Source organism: Drosophila navojoa, chromosome 3 (assembly GCF_054131105.1).
Source record: "Drosophila navojoa isolate 15081-1374.11 chromosome 3, UAZ_NAV_1.0, whole genome shotgun sequence".
In the NCBI taxonomy this organism is placed as follows: Eukaryota; Metazoa; Arthropoda; class Insecta; order Diptera; family Drosophilidae; genus Drosophila; species Drosophila navojoa.
The window spans coordinates 11,441,719-11,460,569 of record NC_142891.1 but is presented as its reverse complement, the minus strand read 5'-3'; the positions used below and the strand labels follow the sequence as shown (position 1 = coordinate 11,460,569).

At 34.8% G+C, this 18,851-nt stretch overlaps 2 protein-coding genes across 2 annotated transcripts; one reads left to right on the top strand and one right to left on the bottom strand.

The window, feature by feature from the left end:
* The first annotated feature begins 861 nt into the window (after positions 1–861).
* On the top strand, positions 862–11,922 carry Rbp9 (RNA-binding protein 9). The gene is given in 8 exon segments (XM_089256849.1): positions 862–1,337; positions 3,261–3,438; positions 4,387–4,871; positions 4,948–5,051; positions 5,164–5,317; positions 6,467–6,746; positions 7,981–8,158; positions 8,211–11,922. Coding segments are annotated over 6 exon segments (2,202 nt in total). The 5' UTR covers positions 862–1,337; positions 3,261–3,438; positions 4,387–4,396; the 3' UTR covers positions 9,222–11,922.
* A 3,619-nt stretch (positions 11,923–15,541) lies between these two features.
* Positions 15,542–18,447, bottom strand: LOC115563703 (uncharacterized). The gene is made up of 6 exons (XM_030387116.2): positions 18,230–18,447; positions 17,824–18,165; positions 17,485–17,767; positions 16,510–16,748; positions 15,774–16,451; positions 15,542–15,703 (listed from the first exon to the last, which is right to left on the bottom strand). Exons 1-6 carry the CDS (start codon positions 18,358–18,360, stop codon positions 15,601–15,603), a joined length of 1,776 nt encoding a protein of 591 aa, XP_030242976.1. The 5' UTR covers positions 18,361–18,447; the 3' UTR covers positions 15,542–15,600.
* Between the last annotated feature and the right edge of the window lie 404 nt (positions 18,448–18,851).

Genomic DNA, 18,851 nt, shown 5'->3' with positions numbered 1-18,851 from the left:
CTCAAGCACCATTTTACTCTTTCTGTTAATTCTTTTTATTCCATATTTAAATTTTCTTGATTATGTTGTGTTAAAACACAAAGTTAAGAAAAATCTATATACAAAGTTATTAAATACTTAAATAACACAAACCCAACAAATGTTTAATATCTAGTCCGATGAGTTATAGTAAAAGAATATCAAACAATCATTCATTCGTTTCGACTTTTGTCTGTTTTACATCTTTACATAGTCTGCTCAGTAAACTGAATTGTGATTGCCCAAAACTTTAAGGCTCATTGATAAAATTCTTTAAATATTTTATACGTTTGATATCGAATGCTTACAGCTGTTTTTGTATACAGCAAACACATTTCTTTTTTTATATGCATCGATGCATGCATACCTACATACTGTAGATTTGTACATACATAGATATCTAACAGCTGTATTGGCTCTGCTAGTTTGAGCATTTCGCATAGTGTAAATAGCATGCTTCTCTGTTACTACGCCATTTTACATGTAATCCAATTATTGCTCTGCGCTTTCCTCTCCTAATTTTGATATATGTTTATGTGTATGTACATACATACATACATTCATGAAATGAAAGCACTCTGATCTATACAACCACCCGCTAGGTCGCAGGCCTAGCTCTCTCTCACACCCACACTCAAACTTTCATGCACACGCATTAAAGAACTATGCAGAGAGCAAAGCCAAGTGCGCTCACTCTGCATTCGCATGTAGCCATGCTCTCCACACTCACATTTGCGCTCTCGCATTCTTCCTCTCGCTCTCTCTCTCTCTCTCTATCCCTTGGCTATGCAAGCAATGTGATGTTTTGACTCTTTGTCTTCTACCGCAGCGGAGATGGCATAAAAATACTTTACATGTCGCTCGCTGAATCAGTTTATTTCTGTTCTGTTGAGTTGCAGGAACGTGTTCTTTTTCTACTTTCCGTTTGATTTTATTTCCTTATTATTATTGTTATTATTATTATTGTTCTAATTATAATTATCATTATTGTTAAATATTTATTTCGCGTTCGGTTCGGTTCGCTTCGGTTTCGTTTGGTTTTTCGTTCCTTTTGCCGTTTAGTTAACGTTTTTCAAATACCAAGCAAAAGTAAAACATAATCAACGCCAATTAATTTGCATAAGTTATCGCCTATCTTTCGGTTTATTTTGTTTTTTTGATTGATACAAAAAAACACGTGAGATAAGCAATCCCCAAATAAATACAAATAATAATAATAATAAATAATACTAAAAAGTGTTTCGTAATCGCGTCGAAATCTAAAGAGCAACAAGTCTTATTTACATTTCTGAATTTTGGATTTGTTTTCAAATGCAAAGGTATTAATTGCATTATATTTTGCATTTTTGTAATTACTATTAGCAATGAATGGTGTGCCTCAGAATTTCAAATATTTTCTTTTACTTTTATACATTTCCCATTTTCCACTTAACCTCAAATAATGCGTCGCAGTAGCAGCACAGCAGCAGCGGCAGCAGCAGAGACAAAATCTTCATCGCCTTCGTTTTGTTATGTTAAAAATATTTCGTAAATATAATTCTTGGTACTTCTGCCGGCTCTCAATACATACATATCAACGCTGCCATATCAAAGCAGCGCCCACTCTGTCCCGCCCCCCGCTTCGCCCGATTAGCCCGACAGTTGTTTGTTTATTTTTAAAATATTAGTTTTTCGCACGATTTGCGCTGCTAGCGCATGCAAAAATGACCGAGGAAAATGAAAAGAAGGAAAATAAGAAAAAAGAAATAAAATAGAAAAATACACAGCAAAGGTGAAATTTGTCGAATTTATATATTGAGCGAAATTCGCATGGAACAAACAATCAAGTAGTGGGTGAAGGCCAAAGGCATTGAAAGTTTGCTTTATATTTAGATTGGATTAGCCCATATCTACATACATATATCATGTAGAACTATTGTGAGTGACCTATAGATGGAAGCATACTCTGCTCTCACGTTAACTACATATTTTAAGCTAATTAAAGTTAACCTATGTATTGGATAAGGACAGTGAAATTATATACAAACTCAGAATTTTATTTTGCAATAATAATATAGAGTAATCAATGATTCTGTTCTTTAATATTATACTTGGGATACACAAGGAAGTAACTTAGGGTATACAAAATATTACTAGGGTATTCGACAATTAATAAATATTGCATTCTTTTGATGCAAATAACGCAAAAATGTTTCTACCCCCTTGGAACAATCATTGTATTTGAAATGTTTATATGTATGCATTACATTTGGCTTATATCAAACCGAAACGAAAATAATAAATATAAAGGCAATGCAACCTATTGACTATAAGAACAACGGCTAATTGGATTGTTTAGCTAGACCTCAGATGAGTCAATAGAACTTGTTGGGCACTAAGAGAAAACAACATAAACAATGGAAACATTAAAATACAAGTGAAAGTATTCTCTTTCATTTAATTCTAATAAATTTTTTAGCTATGCAAGCATTTGCAAATTTCAATACAATAAATCAGCATTGAAATTAAAGTTACTTAAAGAATATAAAAAATATTTAAATCAAACACAATTCCTCAATACTAGAAACAACAAAAGGTATTGATGTATATTAGAGTTTTAATTAAACTATGCCTTTAAGTAAAGAAGCCTTACCTCTAACTTTTACATTCCAGGATCTCCAATAACTTAACTAGGGAAAAAGCTTTTATACAGTTGGGCTTTATTTAAAATTGAAATATATATTCACCATAAAATAATATTTCTAATCGTATTTCTACTTCTATCTATATATCGTACTTATACTATATGGTACCACATGTATCTATATTTATCTACTGCTAGTTTATATACATTGTACCCGAGTGTGATTATCCGCTTACATTGCCTTTGACCTATTTAAATTACTCGACATTTTTCGCAATTCTGTTTGCCTCTGCGCCAGCTCTTCAATAATTAGCTCGTGCGTCATTTTAATTACATCGATTTTCCGTCAGTTTTCGGATCTATTTCTTTGCGTACCCGCACACAGCAGCAACTGAAAATGGACAACAATAATAACAACAACACCGACAACAATTGCAAATAGACCACGTTGACATTTCTAGGTATTCATTAAAAATGTTGAGTTTCTGTTCTTACCTAGCCACAATCATGCACCACTCCGCTTCGCGCCCCCCTTATAGTTCGTGTCCCTGAGACCCCTGCATATAATTTAAATTAAATTAAAATAATTGATTTTACTTGCATTTCCTTTCGTTTGCAGTTAACTTTCGGACGTAAAATACATACAAAAATACATCTATATATATATATGTATAAACATCTATATATATATATATAACGTATACGTAGTGGGCACCCTTTAGCGCACTTATAACTAGGCTTTAGAAAAAGGTTCAACTTAAATCAATTTCTGTTTTCAACTACCATTTGCTCGTCTTGTGCGTATTGAGGTAAGTGTTTGCTAGAGCTGAACAACATATACATATATTATAGAAATATGTATATATTTTTTTTATTATCTTCCTTTAATTTTGTTTTTGGGTTTCTTTGCAGATTTTGAAACGCATTACAGCAGTATTATCTAAAAGCGAACTCTTAAATCTATTTTTATTTTCATTTCACAAGCAAGAAAGCAGTAAAGTTTTCACTTCATTTAACATTTATGATTCTTTTTATTATTTTATTGCCTCTCGATTTTACCAACTAAACTTTAACGCTGTGAGCTGAATGAATTTATGACTTTTGTCTATTTTAAAAAGTGTGTTAAAAGTAAAAAAAAACTTTTGGAAAGTTGTTAGATAAAATTGCATTTGATTTTCCATTTTCATTGAGTTGAGGATATAATTCGTTAGCTTATGTGAGCTTTTTTGACATAGAATGTTGAGCAAACTTGTTCTAAATATGTGTACATAAAAAAAAACTAATATAAAATATATACATTACATATAAATATAATAAAAATAATATAAAGTATTATTTAAAAATATATTAAAATAAAACCATTAAACCCTGAGGTATAAATATAATAATAATCCGAAAGAAATAATAATAAAATATATATATCATTCTGAACAACTTGGCTAAGCAATCTAATTTGCAATATGTATAAATGATATATTATAAATATATATGTATTTATACATAGAAATATATAGATTTTTGCTAATTTATATGTCAGTGGCTGGTCTATATTTTTTGTAGGACTTTACGTCTGGGCACTTATAGGCGAATGAAGAAAGTTGAATCATCTGCAATTTATATTGCTGCAGCTCAGTTTAAAGTTTAGTTGGAATTCTGTGACCTTGTGTTTTTTTTTTATTAGATATTATGTATTACTTAAGCTAATCACTTATATTTGAGCATCAAGTATTCTCTTTAACTATCAGCAGCATCGCAATGGTCGAGGGTCAGACAGCGGTTCAACAGCAGCAGCAGCAGCAGCAGCAGCAATCATCGGGCACTGGCAGCGCTAGTGCTGGCACTGGTGGTGGCACGGCTAGTGGCGCCTCCGCTGGCGCTGGTGTGGCCAACAGTCAGGCGCAGCAGAATGGTGGCTCGACGGCCACAGCAACTGCTGTGGCTGCGGCTGCTGCTCCGGCTGCAACAACCAATAACAATGCGGCGGCCAACAGCAACAGCAACAATAACAACAACAATAACAACAATGCCGCCACAAACAACAACAACAATAATAATAACAACAATAACAACAACAATAATAACAACAATAACAACAACAACGAACCGGATCCAAAAACCAATTTAATTGTGAACTACTTGCCACAGACGATGTCACAGGACGAAATCCGTTCATTGTTCGTCAGCTTTGGAGAGGTGGAGAGCTGCAAGTTGATACGCGATAAGGTGACAGGTGCGTATGTCAAACAATTAACAATTCACAGTCGACAATTGACAATGCACAATAATGAAACATTGCTTTCAATTAGGTCAAAGTCTGGGCTATGGCTTTGTCAACTACGTGAAGCAAGAGGATGCGGAGAAGGCTATCAATGCATTGAATGGTCTACGTCTGCAAAACAAAACCATCAAGGTGCGATAGCTAATTACAGATGACTGAGTATAAATGGCTATTCGATTGAATATCCCTCTGACAGAAATCTTTGTCAAGTATCTAACTAATAATTCGTTTCGCCCCCTTTTAGGTCTCCATTGCACGCCCCAGCTCGGAGAGCATCAAGGGCGCCAATCTATATGTATCGGGTCTTCCAAAGAATATGACACAGTCCGATTTGGAATCGTTGTTCAGTCCATACGGCAAGATCATAACTTCGCGCATACTTTGTGATAATATCACTGGTACGTTAATATCGATATATTGATATTATTAACCAAAGGCATGTTTCAGGCATGTCCACTCTCCTTAAATACTTTAGTTTTTCTTTATGCAGATTTTAGTCAACAAAGGTATTCCTTTAAATAGAACTGAATTAAAATTAATTGATTATTTTTAATTATATAAATGCCTATCGATGAAGCATGTTCAAATTATATTAAATTTAAATATTATTATTATATATATTTTTTTTTCTAAATTCTGCTAAACTTTCTTTTATGAGTTAGTTAAATATTTCTTTAAATAATGCAAAAAATTTGTTTTCCAATTTTTTTTTTCATGTATTTATTGAACTACCCCATCAAAAATATATCTATATATATTTCGATCAAAAACTAAATCAGATGAACATGCGGCGGGTAGGTTTTCACCTTTTGTTTAGCTGTTTAAATCGCATTTAATCAAATTCTCATTTTCACATTGCCTGACATTCATTTAATTAAGTTCAATATATTTATTATATAGTTTTGTTTAATTGAAGTGTAGAATAAAATTTAATAATACAACATGAACTAAAAATTCTCAGAGCAGCTAATGAATCTCTAAAGAAAAATAAATAACCAACTCAAATTAATTATAAATATATGAATAGGTTGAGGATTAAATAAATTTAACTTAAATATTTTAATTTATTCGTTTCCTTTTTTTTTTAATATTAATATCTTCGAAGAATTATATCAAATATTGATTAGATCAGCTTAATATTTAAATAAGTAAAAAAGTTCCATTAAAATATATAAATTATATTCATGGTCAAGAAAGTTAAAAAAAAAACCTAGAATTAGTTCAAACTATATTATATAATATATTCTAGTTGTACATGCCTAACTATTATATCATATTATTGCATTACTATTTTTTTAATTTGTTTATTAATGATTATGTTTTTATTTACCCTACCTGAAACTAAATCATCAACGACCAAATACCCGCACCACATAGAATCGCATGCTGAGCACCTAGATCGTATGTATACCCAATATATTGTTAACATTTATGATTTCTCTGGCCCATTCATACCGCTTGATGTGCTAGCTGTGACAACCAAATTATAGAGCAAAATATGTATATATTACTTGTGGCTAATCTATTTATATTTATATTTCGTTTAGGTCTCTCCAAGGGCGTTGGCTTTATACGCTTCGATCAGCGCTTCGAGGCTGATCGCGCCATCAAGGAGCTAAACGGCACCACACCGAAAAATTCCACCGAACCGATAACCGTTAAGTTTGCCAACAATCCCAGCAGCAACAAGAACAGCATGCAACCGCTGGCCGCCTACATTGCGCCACAGAATACGCGCGGCGGACGCGCCTTTCCAGCCAATGCGGCCGCCGGTGCCGCTGCGGCAGCCGCTGCTGCTGCCATTCATCCCAACGCGGGCCGTTACAGGTTAGCATGAGTAATGCAGCTGATCATTGTGGAATTGATGGGCGCTAGCTATAGGAGTCTTAAGATCGACAGAGATTCAGGAGTGGAATATGACTGAGGTTTAGGCTATTTAAGTGAATCTTCATGATGTGTAGATATTTAAGCACATATTAGGGAGATGAATATGGACAGAAAGGGTTTTTAGAGTTGATTTTTGTTTTAATATTTTGTAAATTCACAAACTAGTGAATGAAACTAAGATAGGGATAGTTCGATAGCGAATTCACTCATATGTAGTAATCCTAAGGATGGCAATCAAAATCTGACCCTAACAAATAACACGACCGGCCGCATCGAGTATTATATTCAATGCGACTTTATTGCAGTATTCAACGAGAGCAAGCTCTCTATCACAACACGCTCTTATATTACATACATACATATATACAATGGCATATTTCGAATGTCTAAGCAGACATCATGAAGATGTCTTCGCCCTTCAGGGCTACAAAAACTAAGCAAGATAGACAATACGATTACCATAATCGATCTACATAAATATTGTAAGGAGTTAAATTTCTTAGTATGATTTGAATTGGCTATTAAAATATAAATAGTTGATCTTTGTATGTTTTAGGCCTATTAAATCAGAATATCGTACTGCTAAATGGAGTATAAATTAGATAAATTGATTACTATACATAATAGAAATAGAATAGAAAATGCGATTATAAATACCACGACTTACTAAGATTACAATGAACTAATATGAGTATTCTCATATCTTGTGTCTTTCGTCTATTCATAAATAGGATCTGTTGAGACGTTAAATAGGATAACTTATGTTATTATATATATATCATTTGAGTTTGATTTTCAACTCTGAGCAAAAGGAGAAATAAATAGCATAAAGGCAGAATGTAGGAATGGTAAAATATTATTACTTAGTACAGAGACTATCAATCGCATTCATTAATAATCATAATTTCTACTCCAACTCACAGTCACAGTAATCAGAGTAGTGCTTTACATTATACAGAGGGTAGTGTTACATTCTGTATAAAAAAGTCTGCGGTATGAAAAAGTTGAGAGACTGACAAGTTCATTTTGCAAAGCTTTGACTCTCTTGCGCATACCATAAATAGCCGAAGGCATTATAAAAATTTCCCTGAGTATATTTCCCTATACCCATATGCTTATCGTATCTAATAGGAATAACTCTTTGCTAATTTGATTTTCCCTCTTTCTGCTACAGCTCTGTGATCTCACGCTATTCGCCGCTCACCAGTGATCTAATTACCAATGGCATGATACAGGGCAATACCATAACTAGCTCCGGCTGGTGCATTTTCGTCTACAATCTGGCGCCCGAAACCGAAGAGAATGTGCTCTGGCAGCTGTTCGGACCATTTGGCGCTGTGCAGTCGGTCAAGGTGCGTCTTCCAGTTTGTGTATATAAGCTTTGTTAATGCTAATGCTTTTCAGGTAATACGCGACTTGCAGAGCAACAAGTGCAAGGGCTTTGGCTTTGTCACCATGACCAACTATGAGGAGGCGGTGCTGGCCATCCAATCGCTCAATGGCTATACGCTGGGCAATCGGGTACTTCAGGTCAGCTTCAAGACTAACAAAAATAAGCAAACGTAATTATTAACCAAGTTGGCTGCTGTTGTCAATGCCAATGCGGCGGCAGCGGCGTTAGCTGCCAATAGTTTGGTGCTCAATCATAGTCACAGTAACAACAACAATTACAACAACCACATCATGAACAACATCAACAACAAAAGCAACAACCATCAACCATTTGGCAAATATGCTAATCACGGCAGCAACAACAACAACAACAACAGACAGCACAACAGCAATAACAAACAGAAACAGCAGACAACTTCGAGCAGTAACAACAACAACAACAACAACAACAAAAACACGCTGACAACAACAAAATCGAATGCAGCAACAACCACAGCGAGCAATCGTCACAGCAAACCGCCCACAAACAGCAACATAACAAGCAACAACAACAAGAGCACCACCTCCCATGCCACGCCCCACAGCGAAGGCGGCGCCAGCTCGACCAGCAACAGCAACATATTGAAAACCTCGACGAAATTCATCTACAATAAGCCGCAAAATCATTTCGAATTGCTGCAACAGCAGCTGCAGCTGCAGCAGGAGTTTGCCCAGTTCCTTACCAATGTGGCGAATAGTGCAGCTGTAGGCGGTAGCGTTGCCACGCCTAGCACACACATCAACAGCAACAGCAACAACTATAACAGCAGCAGCAACAGCAACAACAACCGCAGCAGCATCAGCAGCGGCAACAACAACAATGCAGCCAGCGGTTCACATGCAGCACGAAATGTAAACAGCTCAGCGTTGAGCAGCGCAGCAGCAACAGTTGGCAACAAGAGCAATCACGGTCATAACAAGAACAACAACAACAACAACTATCAGTCCTCATTCATGCCATCTTGGTCAAATTGGTTTTTCTAATTGAAGCCGATACGCACCGTCTGGTGAATGTCCTTTTTACATTTTTACATTTTGAACTATCCTTTTATTAGTTTGAATTCGATTTGATGCGTTTTTTTAATACCCTTGAAAATAGGAAATCAGGGTATAATTTTTTTTATATATATATTTTATTATGTTATATTTAAACCTTATATATGGAAAATTTTTAATATTTACTTTTACGAAAGTATATATATCTATATATTTTTTTTTGATTTTATTTATGTTTGAAATTTGTAAAAACACAATGCGAATTGTTTTTACTTAATTTTTTTTTTATTTTTTTATTTGTAACTTTGTTTTGTTTATTTTGAAAAACCAAAACACAATTAAAAATTTTTTTTTTTAATTTTGAATCAAAACCTGTTTTTTTATATAATTTATTTTGAAAGTTCATTACATTTTTTTCTCTCTCTTAAACAAACCAAATTCTCTTCATTTAATATTTCCTTTGACTATCCTTGATCTATTTGCCTTAACAGCAAATCTCTAGTCGCTACCAAAACAAAAAAAAAAAAAAGAAAAGAGAAAGAAACTTATGGTTAAGTTTTTGTTTGAAGAGGAAAGAACATATTCTAGAAATAGTTGAAAGGCTTTGGCATAATGAAATCTAGAAGAAGGCCAAACCACCAAAAACTTGACAAAGAAATGAAATAATTAAGCTTATTGATAATTGTAAAAAATTATAAAAATAAAATGAAACAGAACTGAATGAAATGGCAACGTTTGGCAAATGCTTGAAAGCATTTGCGGTTCGACTTGTGTTTATATTGATATATATAAATATATATGTGTAACTCTTGCTTAAAATAAAGATCATATTACATTATTATTATATATATTTATATATATTTATGTATATGTAACTTAAATATATATTGTTTATTCAATACTTTAATTATTCGATTCACAAACATCATCTAATCATTGTCATGTGTTGAAGAAACTTATCCTAATTCCTAACTATGTTTACGACTTTATCTGAATCTAACCTGACGAGCAGCAAAGAAATCGAATGTGCAATAAAGCAGAGAACGAAATCTATAGAAACAAAACAAGAAGAGCTAAATAACAAATACAGAGAATTTTTCGAATACAACGAATAAATGTTTAAGAAAAATTTAAAAGCTAAAATGAAATGAAAATATAAATTAAATAAATATAAAAACATTCTATAAATAATAAACAAAACACAATCTAACACAAAGAACCAGCTAAAAATATCTATGCACGCCATTCGAAAAATTGAAAAAAGTCAAAGAAAAATCTCTACAACAAAAATTCTTCTTAGCCTAAAACTTAACTTTAAACAAAGTGAAAAAATTACGTAAATGAAATATTGACAAAATGCGTTTCAGCTAAACGAATTTGTTTCAATCGAAAAAAGAAACCAAAAACCCGAAACAGCAATAATAAAGGAACAAACCTAAAAACAATATAAAAGAAAAAAATATATTGAAAACAAATTGCCAAATTAAATGTTAAAGAAATACTAAAGACGAACTCTTGAAAGCGGAGCGAAAAGGATTTAACTGAAAAGTGATTTGAACCAGATCTAACGGAACGTTTCGACAAATGATATAGATGCATTTAAACAAACAAAGACAAAGCCTGGCGAGAGATGGTGTGAGAGAGAAAGTATGATCAAAGTTTTATATAACACGAAAAAATGGTGCTTGAGAGATTTCCTTGCAGAGCTAGTTCAATATGCTAGCAAAACAAATTATATATATATACAAGAATATATATATATATATATATATATATGTCAAAAACTCTTGTTATCAAATTTTTTGTTTGCATTCATCAAGTCAAATCGGGAATTGGGAAACACATTCGCATTCATAAACATTTGATTTTCGTTCTCTGACCCGAGACGTCAACTCCTTTAATAATTCGCAATGTTAAAACACATTAAACTATGCTATATATTATATATATTATATAAATTAACTCTATATAAAATCTATAACTAAAAAAAAACAAGAAAGAAAAGTATATTATATATGATTAATAATATATTGATGTTGTGTATTGCAAATTTTAAATGTTTATACATATACATACATACCAGAACAAATTATTATAAATGCATATTAACTCATGGCATAGATCACAGCTAAAAAAAAAAAAAAAAAACAAAATACTTTCATGTATACGTCAAGTAAATTTATTGCAACTATTAAAAAAAAAAAAAACAAAATTTATTCAAATATTAACAACCAAATGATATGTATGTATATTTACGATTACGATTATTATGTATGTATGTGTGTGTAGTGCGCGTAGGCGCAATATTTGTAGAGCTCAATGGCTTATTTCCACATGAAAAGCAAGTGAAACAATCGAATCATTCAAATCATCCGAAACTAGAATATTTCAATCATTCGAATCACTTGAGACACTTCATGCGCAAATGCTTGACTGAAACTTAAAAAATAAAAAACCAAAAACAAATGAAGAAAAACTGGTTGCTTTTATGCGATTTATAAGAACAAAACCTTCCAAATTGAAACAAAACAAATGAAAACTTTGTAGAAAGTTCAAGAGAAAACTATAAGAGGAAAACACCAAGAAAACCTTTTTATACTAATCAGGTGCTCACATTTTTTTGTGCAGCTGCCATTTGGATTAGGGAAAAGGGGAAGCAGAATGCGTAATGCAATTAATATTAACAAAATGAAAAATAAAAGACAAAAACAAACAGCAACAAATAGAAGAACAACAAAAAGCAATCGATTATATACATTTTTTAAGACGAAAATGTTTTATAAAAAATAAAAAACATGAATATAAAAGAAATAAAACCAAGAAAGTATTTTAAAAATTTAAACATATACATGAATACTATATATACAATATATTATATTATATATACATATTATATATATATATATTATATATATACTTAACGGTATTGGTAACGAACAAAAACACCGCACAATAATATACAAAGAAAAGAAAAAGAAAACCGACAAAGAAGAGAAAGAATACGTAATGCAAAATCTCTGATAACAAATGAAAAACAGTTAAACTAATGCAAACAAGACTAAAAAAAATAAAATGAAAACCAAAACAATTAATAAATATGGAAAGCAAACGAGCAACTTTATAATTTTTACATAAAAAACTAAATAAAAATAAACAAAAACAAAAATGGAAGGAAAGAAACGCAATAATGTTAACATTTAAAGACGATGAAAAATAAACAGAAAACAAAGCGCATATCTTGAAAAATTAAGACGAAAAGACGAGAGAATTAGAAGTTGAGGAAATCTATTTAAAGCAAAGATACGAAAAGTTACCACAAATTTTAACTGTAAACCAAACAAAAGAAACAAAACCAAAAAGCATGATGGAGATGAATGTATGAATGAGAATATGGTACACTTTTATACTTTTACACCAGAAACAGAGATATAAGGAAATCTAGTGCATACACACATACACACTTACGTATAGAAGAATCAAGGATCTGGCGATCTAGTTGTCGTCTGGTTTTTCGTTTGTCGTTTCGAGGCACATTCGCGTTTGAAACCCAAAAAAGGTTGTGCAATGCTCTGCAGGCGGAACTGGAACTGGTTCCGACACCTGCACAGCGCTCTCTTTAAATGTCTCTCTCTTGATACACATAAACTCACACGAAAACATAAACACACACACACACACAAACACAACTCTTAAACTCTTTAACTAGTTAAAACTGATGAGCTGCATAGAGTCGAGCATCATCATCTGTGGGTAATGTTCTAGGTATTTAAATGATGTGCTATAAATTAATTAAATAGGCTTCTAGGCATAGTTTAACACAAACTGAACTGACACTAGTTGTTTATTTAAGTTAACTTTTCGCACAGAAAGAAAAATAATAGAAAAAAAAACTCCCCAACTAATATTCCGAAAATATTTTAAAGATTTGATTTTTAGCCAAGGCTTGAAAGTTTCAAAAAGAAAATCCCCCAAGCGAACCGATAGTATTCCTAAGCCTGTTTATTTTCGCTATTTTTAGATATTTCTTCAAAATTTTGCTCAAACAAATTCTAAGTATATAGAAATGTTGTACATCTTACTCATACCTGCTCTATTTACATACATCTAATTCCATACTTTAAAGATTTATTTTTTTTGTTTACGAAAATTTAAGCTTCTTCCTACACACAAGTATTTTGGTCTAAAGATTTGCAAAAAAAAAAAAAAAAGAAAAGAAAATATTAAAAGAAGAAAACACAAATAAAACATATAACTATCCAATAAAAATTTCGTAGTGCATGTCATCAGAAAAGTAAACAAGTTCTCTTTCTCTCTATATGTTTGCATTAAATGTTAAATACGAAAGTAAATTAAATATTTAAAACAATTATAAGAAACCAAAAAGAAAAAAAAAAAAAGAATATATATTAAATTAATTATGTATAAACCAAAACTTAGTCGAAAGAAAAAACAACTTAGTCAAAGGTACTAATTTTAAGCACTCTTGTTAAATGCAAATCGCAAACAGCATAATACTTATACTTCAATGATTGATTGATTGATTGAGTGAAGCGACCTTTGCTTTGGTTCTATCTAGCTCAAGCTCAACATTTGCATAATTTAATCAATTGCAATTATTTCAAATTATTATCGTCTATGGTTTAGCTTACGTATAGTATTTGAAGAGAAACGTACTAATTATGCCAGCATATATACATACATATATATACATACATACATATATATATATATATATATACATGTGTACATGTATGTGTATGTATATATGAATATTACATATGTGTGTAAACTACGCAAACGTTTTTTTCTCGTCGTTATAAACATAGTCAAAATATTGGTGGACCGTATCGTATTGTAGTAGCAAATATTTAACTTAATCATCTCAGATAACAACAGAAACAACAACAAACAAACAATTATTCCAATTTAATTACGATCTGCATATTTATCTATTGAATTATTGTCGAATTCTCTCATATATATATATATTTATATATAATATATATATATTGGCGCTGGATTTATTGCCACGCCCCCAACACACAGACACACTCACACACCCTCATCACACACTCTCCTTAAACAATTTTTCTTCAAATTTTCAATTCAATTAAAACTTTAACACAAAAATCGAAAAAATATTAAAAAAAAAAAGAAAAGAAAATATAATATAATATTGAAAAACAAAAATGAAACAAATTTATATAGCATATTTATGGTATACTCTGTGCAAGATTTATTAAGAATCAATTAAACTTCATTATGGATTACTCTGAGAATTTACAACAACAAACACTCACACGAAACACACAGTGAAGGCAACAACAACAACAACAATTTATTCAATAAAGCTATGAAATGATGTGTTTAAAAACATAATTTGCGCCATTTTTAAATGCCTAAGGAACCGCTACACTTATTAAATATTTAAGGAACTTGTTCAAGGAACAGCTGGGGTAAGTCGTATTTCCATATATTTTATTGGTGTTGGCTGTACTCTGATAAGTTATTTCCGTGTATCATATATACTACATGTATGTAAAGAAATATGCAAAATTATGAATATTTTTTTTAGTTAGTACAAAAATAATGGGATGCTTAAATGTCTTTATTGATTTTTCCAATTAACTCAAAAATGTTGAGGTTTGCGCAAGAATCAGCCAAAATGCCCTTATATATGGTGTTTGCCTTCAAATATCTGAACTCTTGTATATCAGCAGCTAAGAGCATATAGTTTTCTCTATCTAAATCTAAACTTTAACCTATGTCATATATATGTATATGCCCTGAAAATTTCATACCAATTGCAAATTTCTGGCACGCAAATATGAGCAGAGTTCTGGGAAAATTTCAGTTATGCATCATCATCTAAATAATTAAATAGTTAAGAGTTTTCCCGTGTGCCTCGTGAGGTAAATTACTAAATGAAGCTAAGTGAAATTTGACTATGTAAAGCGAGTTATGGGTGAGTGAAGGCATACATATATAGGGGCAGACTCACTCTGCTTTAAGAACGTTTCGAGGTTTTTCTGGCAGCGTGCACAAATAAAATGGCTGTCAAATTGGTGGAGTTAGTTGAAAATCTTTCGCTACCGTCTGCATATGCTGCGCTTCCCATTGCGCCACATTGCAATGGCTTTAAATGTGGGAAAGCTTTTAGGCGGCGACATAAATTGTGAGCTGGGGGAGTGGGAGCCGTGGAGCTGTGAACGTTCGCCTGGGCGAAATCTTACATAAATTTCGGTGCGGCATGCGGCATGCGGCATGTGGACAGCTTGAATGGCTGCGGCAAAGTGTGCAACGAGCAGTGCGATTTGAGGTTATGTAATATGGCTGGCATAGTTGAACAGTTAAATTACAAGCAAGTTTAAGGATCACGCTCGTAGAACTCGGATGGTATAAATATCCAGTTCTTGGCCAAATCGTTGAGAGCCTCCACCATCAGGCGACTGAGTATGGACAAGATGGTACTAAAAGAGAGAGAGAGAGAAGGAGAGATGTTTCAGTTATCGGAACTAGTTCCAGTTATGAGCCACTCACTTGTGATCCACCTGCGAATTGACATTGAACGCGGTCTGCGTGAGATCCGTCATGACGACTTCATCGTAGGTCTTGCTAAACTTGTTGCGAGTCCGTTCCGGGGGAATGCGCATGAAATTCGACTTGGATAGGTATTTCCAGAAGAGCTTCTCGAATATGGTCACCCGATGATCGATGGCCATGCTCAGCTCGATCACCTCGTTGGCAGTCAGTTTGCGTTTCAAGGAGAGACGCTTGACCAGCTCTTCGCGTTCTTTTAGCTTCCTCTCCGCCTCGGTTAGCTTCTCCACGGGCGGAGCATCGCCGGCAGCGGCTGGGTCCAGGCCGACGCCGCCGCAGGGCGAGCAGGTGCCATCGACCTCAACGATAGTATCGTCCTCACGCTCCTCGCGACTGGACAAATGGACCCGAATGTTCAGATGCAGAAAGACATGCTCCACATAGCTATCCTCCTTCCACTTGGGATCGTCAATGGACTCGACCTCGGCCAGCTCGGCTTTGGCTATTTGGGTGGCCGTATCCAGCACACGGTGCACCTCCAGCACAATGGGAATGCGACGAAAGAAGAGCAGACGCTCAAAGACAGTCACCTTGATCTCGCAGAGCTTCGAGTGATGGCCCTTCAGGCGAAAGTTGGGCGGCTCAAACGTGACGGCAAAGAAGTCACTTATGATGTAGCTATGGGAGGAGTGTCAGGGAATGAGCAGGTTAAACTCGAATGCATCGAATGCCTCACTTTTGCCAGCGAAACTCCATGCACTTCTGTCCATAGTTGTGTAAGTTGACGAGCTGAGTGCGACTCTCCTTGATGCAGAGCTCGAAGCTGAGGCGATTCGGATAGATAACGTAAAGATATTCGGCGGATTCTCGGTCCTTGAGCGGCATATCAGTGACCTCATGCTCGTCTGTGAGCGCGCCACGGGCCTTGATCTTATAGCGTGCCTTGACGCTCTCATACGACAGCATTACTTCGACCTGAATCAAGAAAGTGAGTTAATAGTGGAGAAGGATTGAATGTGGGAAATGGTATATACAACAATTGATGTAAAGAGATTGTATAAATTTTTGATTACGCCTGTTTAATGAAGTTTTGCCTTTCAGATTTTTAAGCCTAGCTAAAGAACTTTGCCTAACCCTTGATTGAATTTGTTTGTCATATTATAAGTTTTATTTAATCAAGTTGTACAGTATATATTGGGAGGCTAAAAACTACATAGATAATAAGTACTTCCCCTTCCTATTTTTCTATCTAACCAATTTTCGATTTTATAGTGAAGAAGCTTTCTTTAATGATTATTCATTTCCCGTTCTGTATTTGCGCTTACAAATTGCTTTTCCTTCAGAGACCTAAATGACAACATTCATATATTATTAATTCTTAATGATTCCTTCATTCTAAGTTTCCCTACGGATCTATATTGCCATATTCCTAGCTAGACCATTGACAATTTTTTATAATTCTAGCGTTCAATTCTCAGGAAAATAATTTCTTCTTAGCTTTTTTCATTCAGGATATTTCTGTTGCTCTCCTACCTCATACTCATTTAATTGCCAAGAGCTCAACTCATTTCCTAGTTATTTTCCTTAGGCCACTCACAAGTGTAGTTCAACAGCTCTACCAAAAAGATTTGCTTTCCTTAGAGCTATAATTCCTTAAAGACATAAGCTCACATTCCCTCAAAGCAATTCCTTGCCATAGTCAAGATCTCACCTCATTCTCATAGTCCAGGGGTCTGTACTCAACGAGCAGGGGCCACACGCTCTGTCTGGGCACAGTCAGATTGGAGTTGTGCAGCTTGAAGCTGCGTTCGCGTGCCGAGAATGTGAAGGATAGATGGGTCATCGTTATGTTCTGCACCCAAATCGGCTGTGTGACATGGCGAAAGTTGCGAATATTCACGGGCAGCAGCTCCTTCGTAAGCAGACAGCGTTCCGGATCGAAGGCTGTGATCTCCAGCTTAAAGGTCCAAATGAACTTGCGATCGTCGTTGGTGCTAACAGAGCCACTTGGGGTTAGGACTAGAGATGAAATGCCTGCAGTATTACTTACCAAATGTCATAGGTGAGATAGTGTTCGCCGTAGAGGAAGAAGTGAGCGGTCACCGAGATGGGCAGCACCTCGTCCGGCAGCAGGTTGAGCAGCTCCTGGCTGACGTGGATGAGCCGGCGATGCGGGCAGTGGAAGAGCTGACGGAATTGATTGAAGCCGACGCGGGTCTGCAGCGGCTGGCACTGGCAGTTCTGGACGCGCTTCAGCTTCAGCTCCAGCGGCTTGGCGGACATATTGCGCAGCCAGAAGATCATCTTCAGGGGCTGGCTCTGGATCTGGCGCAAGGGAATGGCCAGGACATGCTCGAACTCACGCTTGTTCGAGCGAAGCTTCTTGTTCAGACTGTGCGAGGAGGGGGCGCAGAACTCTAGAGAGGATCTCTCAATGGAGAGGCACAATAACTTACCCGGTTATATCGAAACTCTCCCAGTAGTAGAGCTTGAGTATTGGTGGGCGTATAACGGTTAGATTCTCTACCATCAGCTTCTGATAGATGGGCACTGGATTCAAGACGCCCACGCAGGGGCATTTCTCCATTTTCAGTGTTTCCTTATTTTCACTTTTTGTTGTTTGTATAAATATAATATCGATAAGTTGCCTTGATTCCAAAGTGTAGAGTTCAGATTTGATGTTTACTTTTGTCAAAATTTGTCACACTGTGCCTGCCCCCAGCTCGACTTGGGCACGTTCTTTTAATGCCATTAGAAGTTGGCTCTGCACGGCCCGAGGCGCCTCTGCATGTTGCACACTCGTAAATATTCATAAATGGTCAGCCGCACCTACGCCAGCAGCAGCAGCAGCAGCCAGCTGGGTTGACCCCCAGCGCCAGATTCTTTTGACTGCTGCTAAAGTACACTCGCACACACACACACACACATACACACACGCGCGCATTCTGTATAGCCCTGAGCTTTTCCGAGTGTGTTGCATAAAGTGGGATTTTGTGGCATCGTTGTGCGTGGCATCTGCATTTTGCATCATTTTGCATACAAAGAAATTTTTCTAGAAATAACTTTTCACTGAGCATC

What these genes read in the sequence shown, in the direction of transcription:
- LOC115563703 (XM_030387116.2), bottom strand. Translation starts at nt 18,360, where the DNA reads ATGGAGAAATGCCCCTGCGTGGGCGTCTTGAATCCAGTGCCCATCTAT. An exon ending in GAGAGTTTCGATATAACCGG is followed by an intron (nt 18,166 to 18,229) that starts GTAAGTTATTGT and finishes CTCCTCGCACAG; the next exon opens with TCTGAACAAGAAGCTTCGCT. An exon ending in ATGGAGTTTCGCTGGCAAAA is followed by an intron (nt 16,452 to 16,509) that starts GTGAGGCATTCG and finishes CTCCTCCCATAG; the next exon opens with CTACATCATAAGTGACTTCT.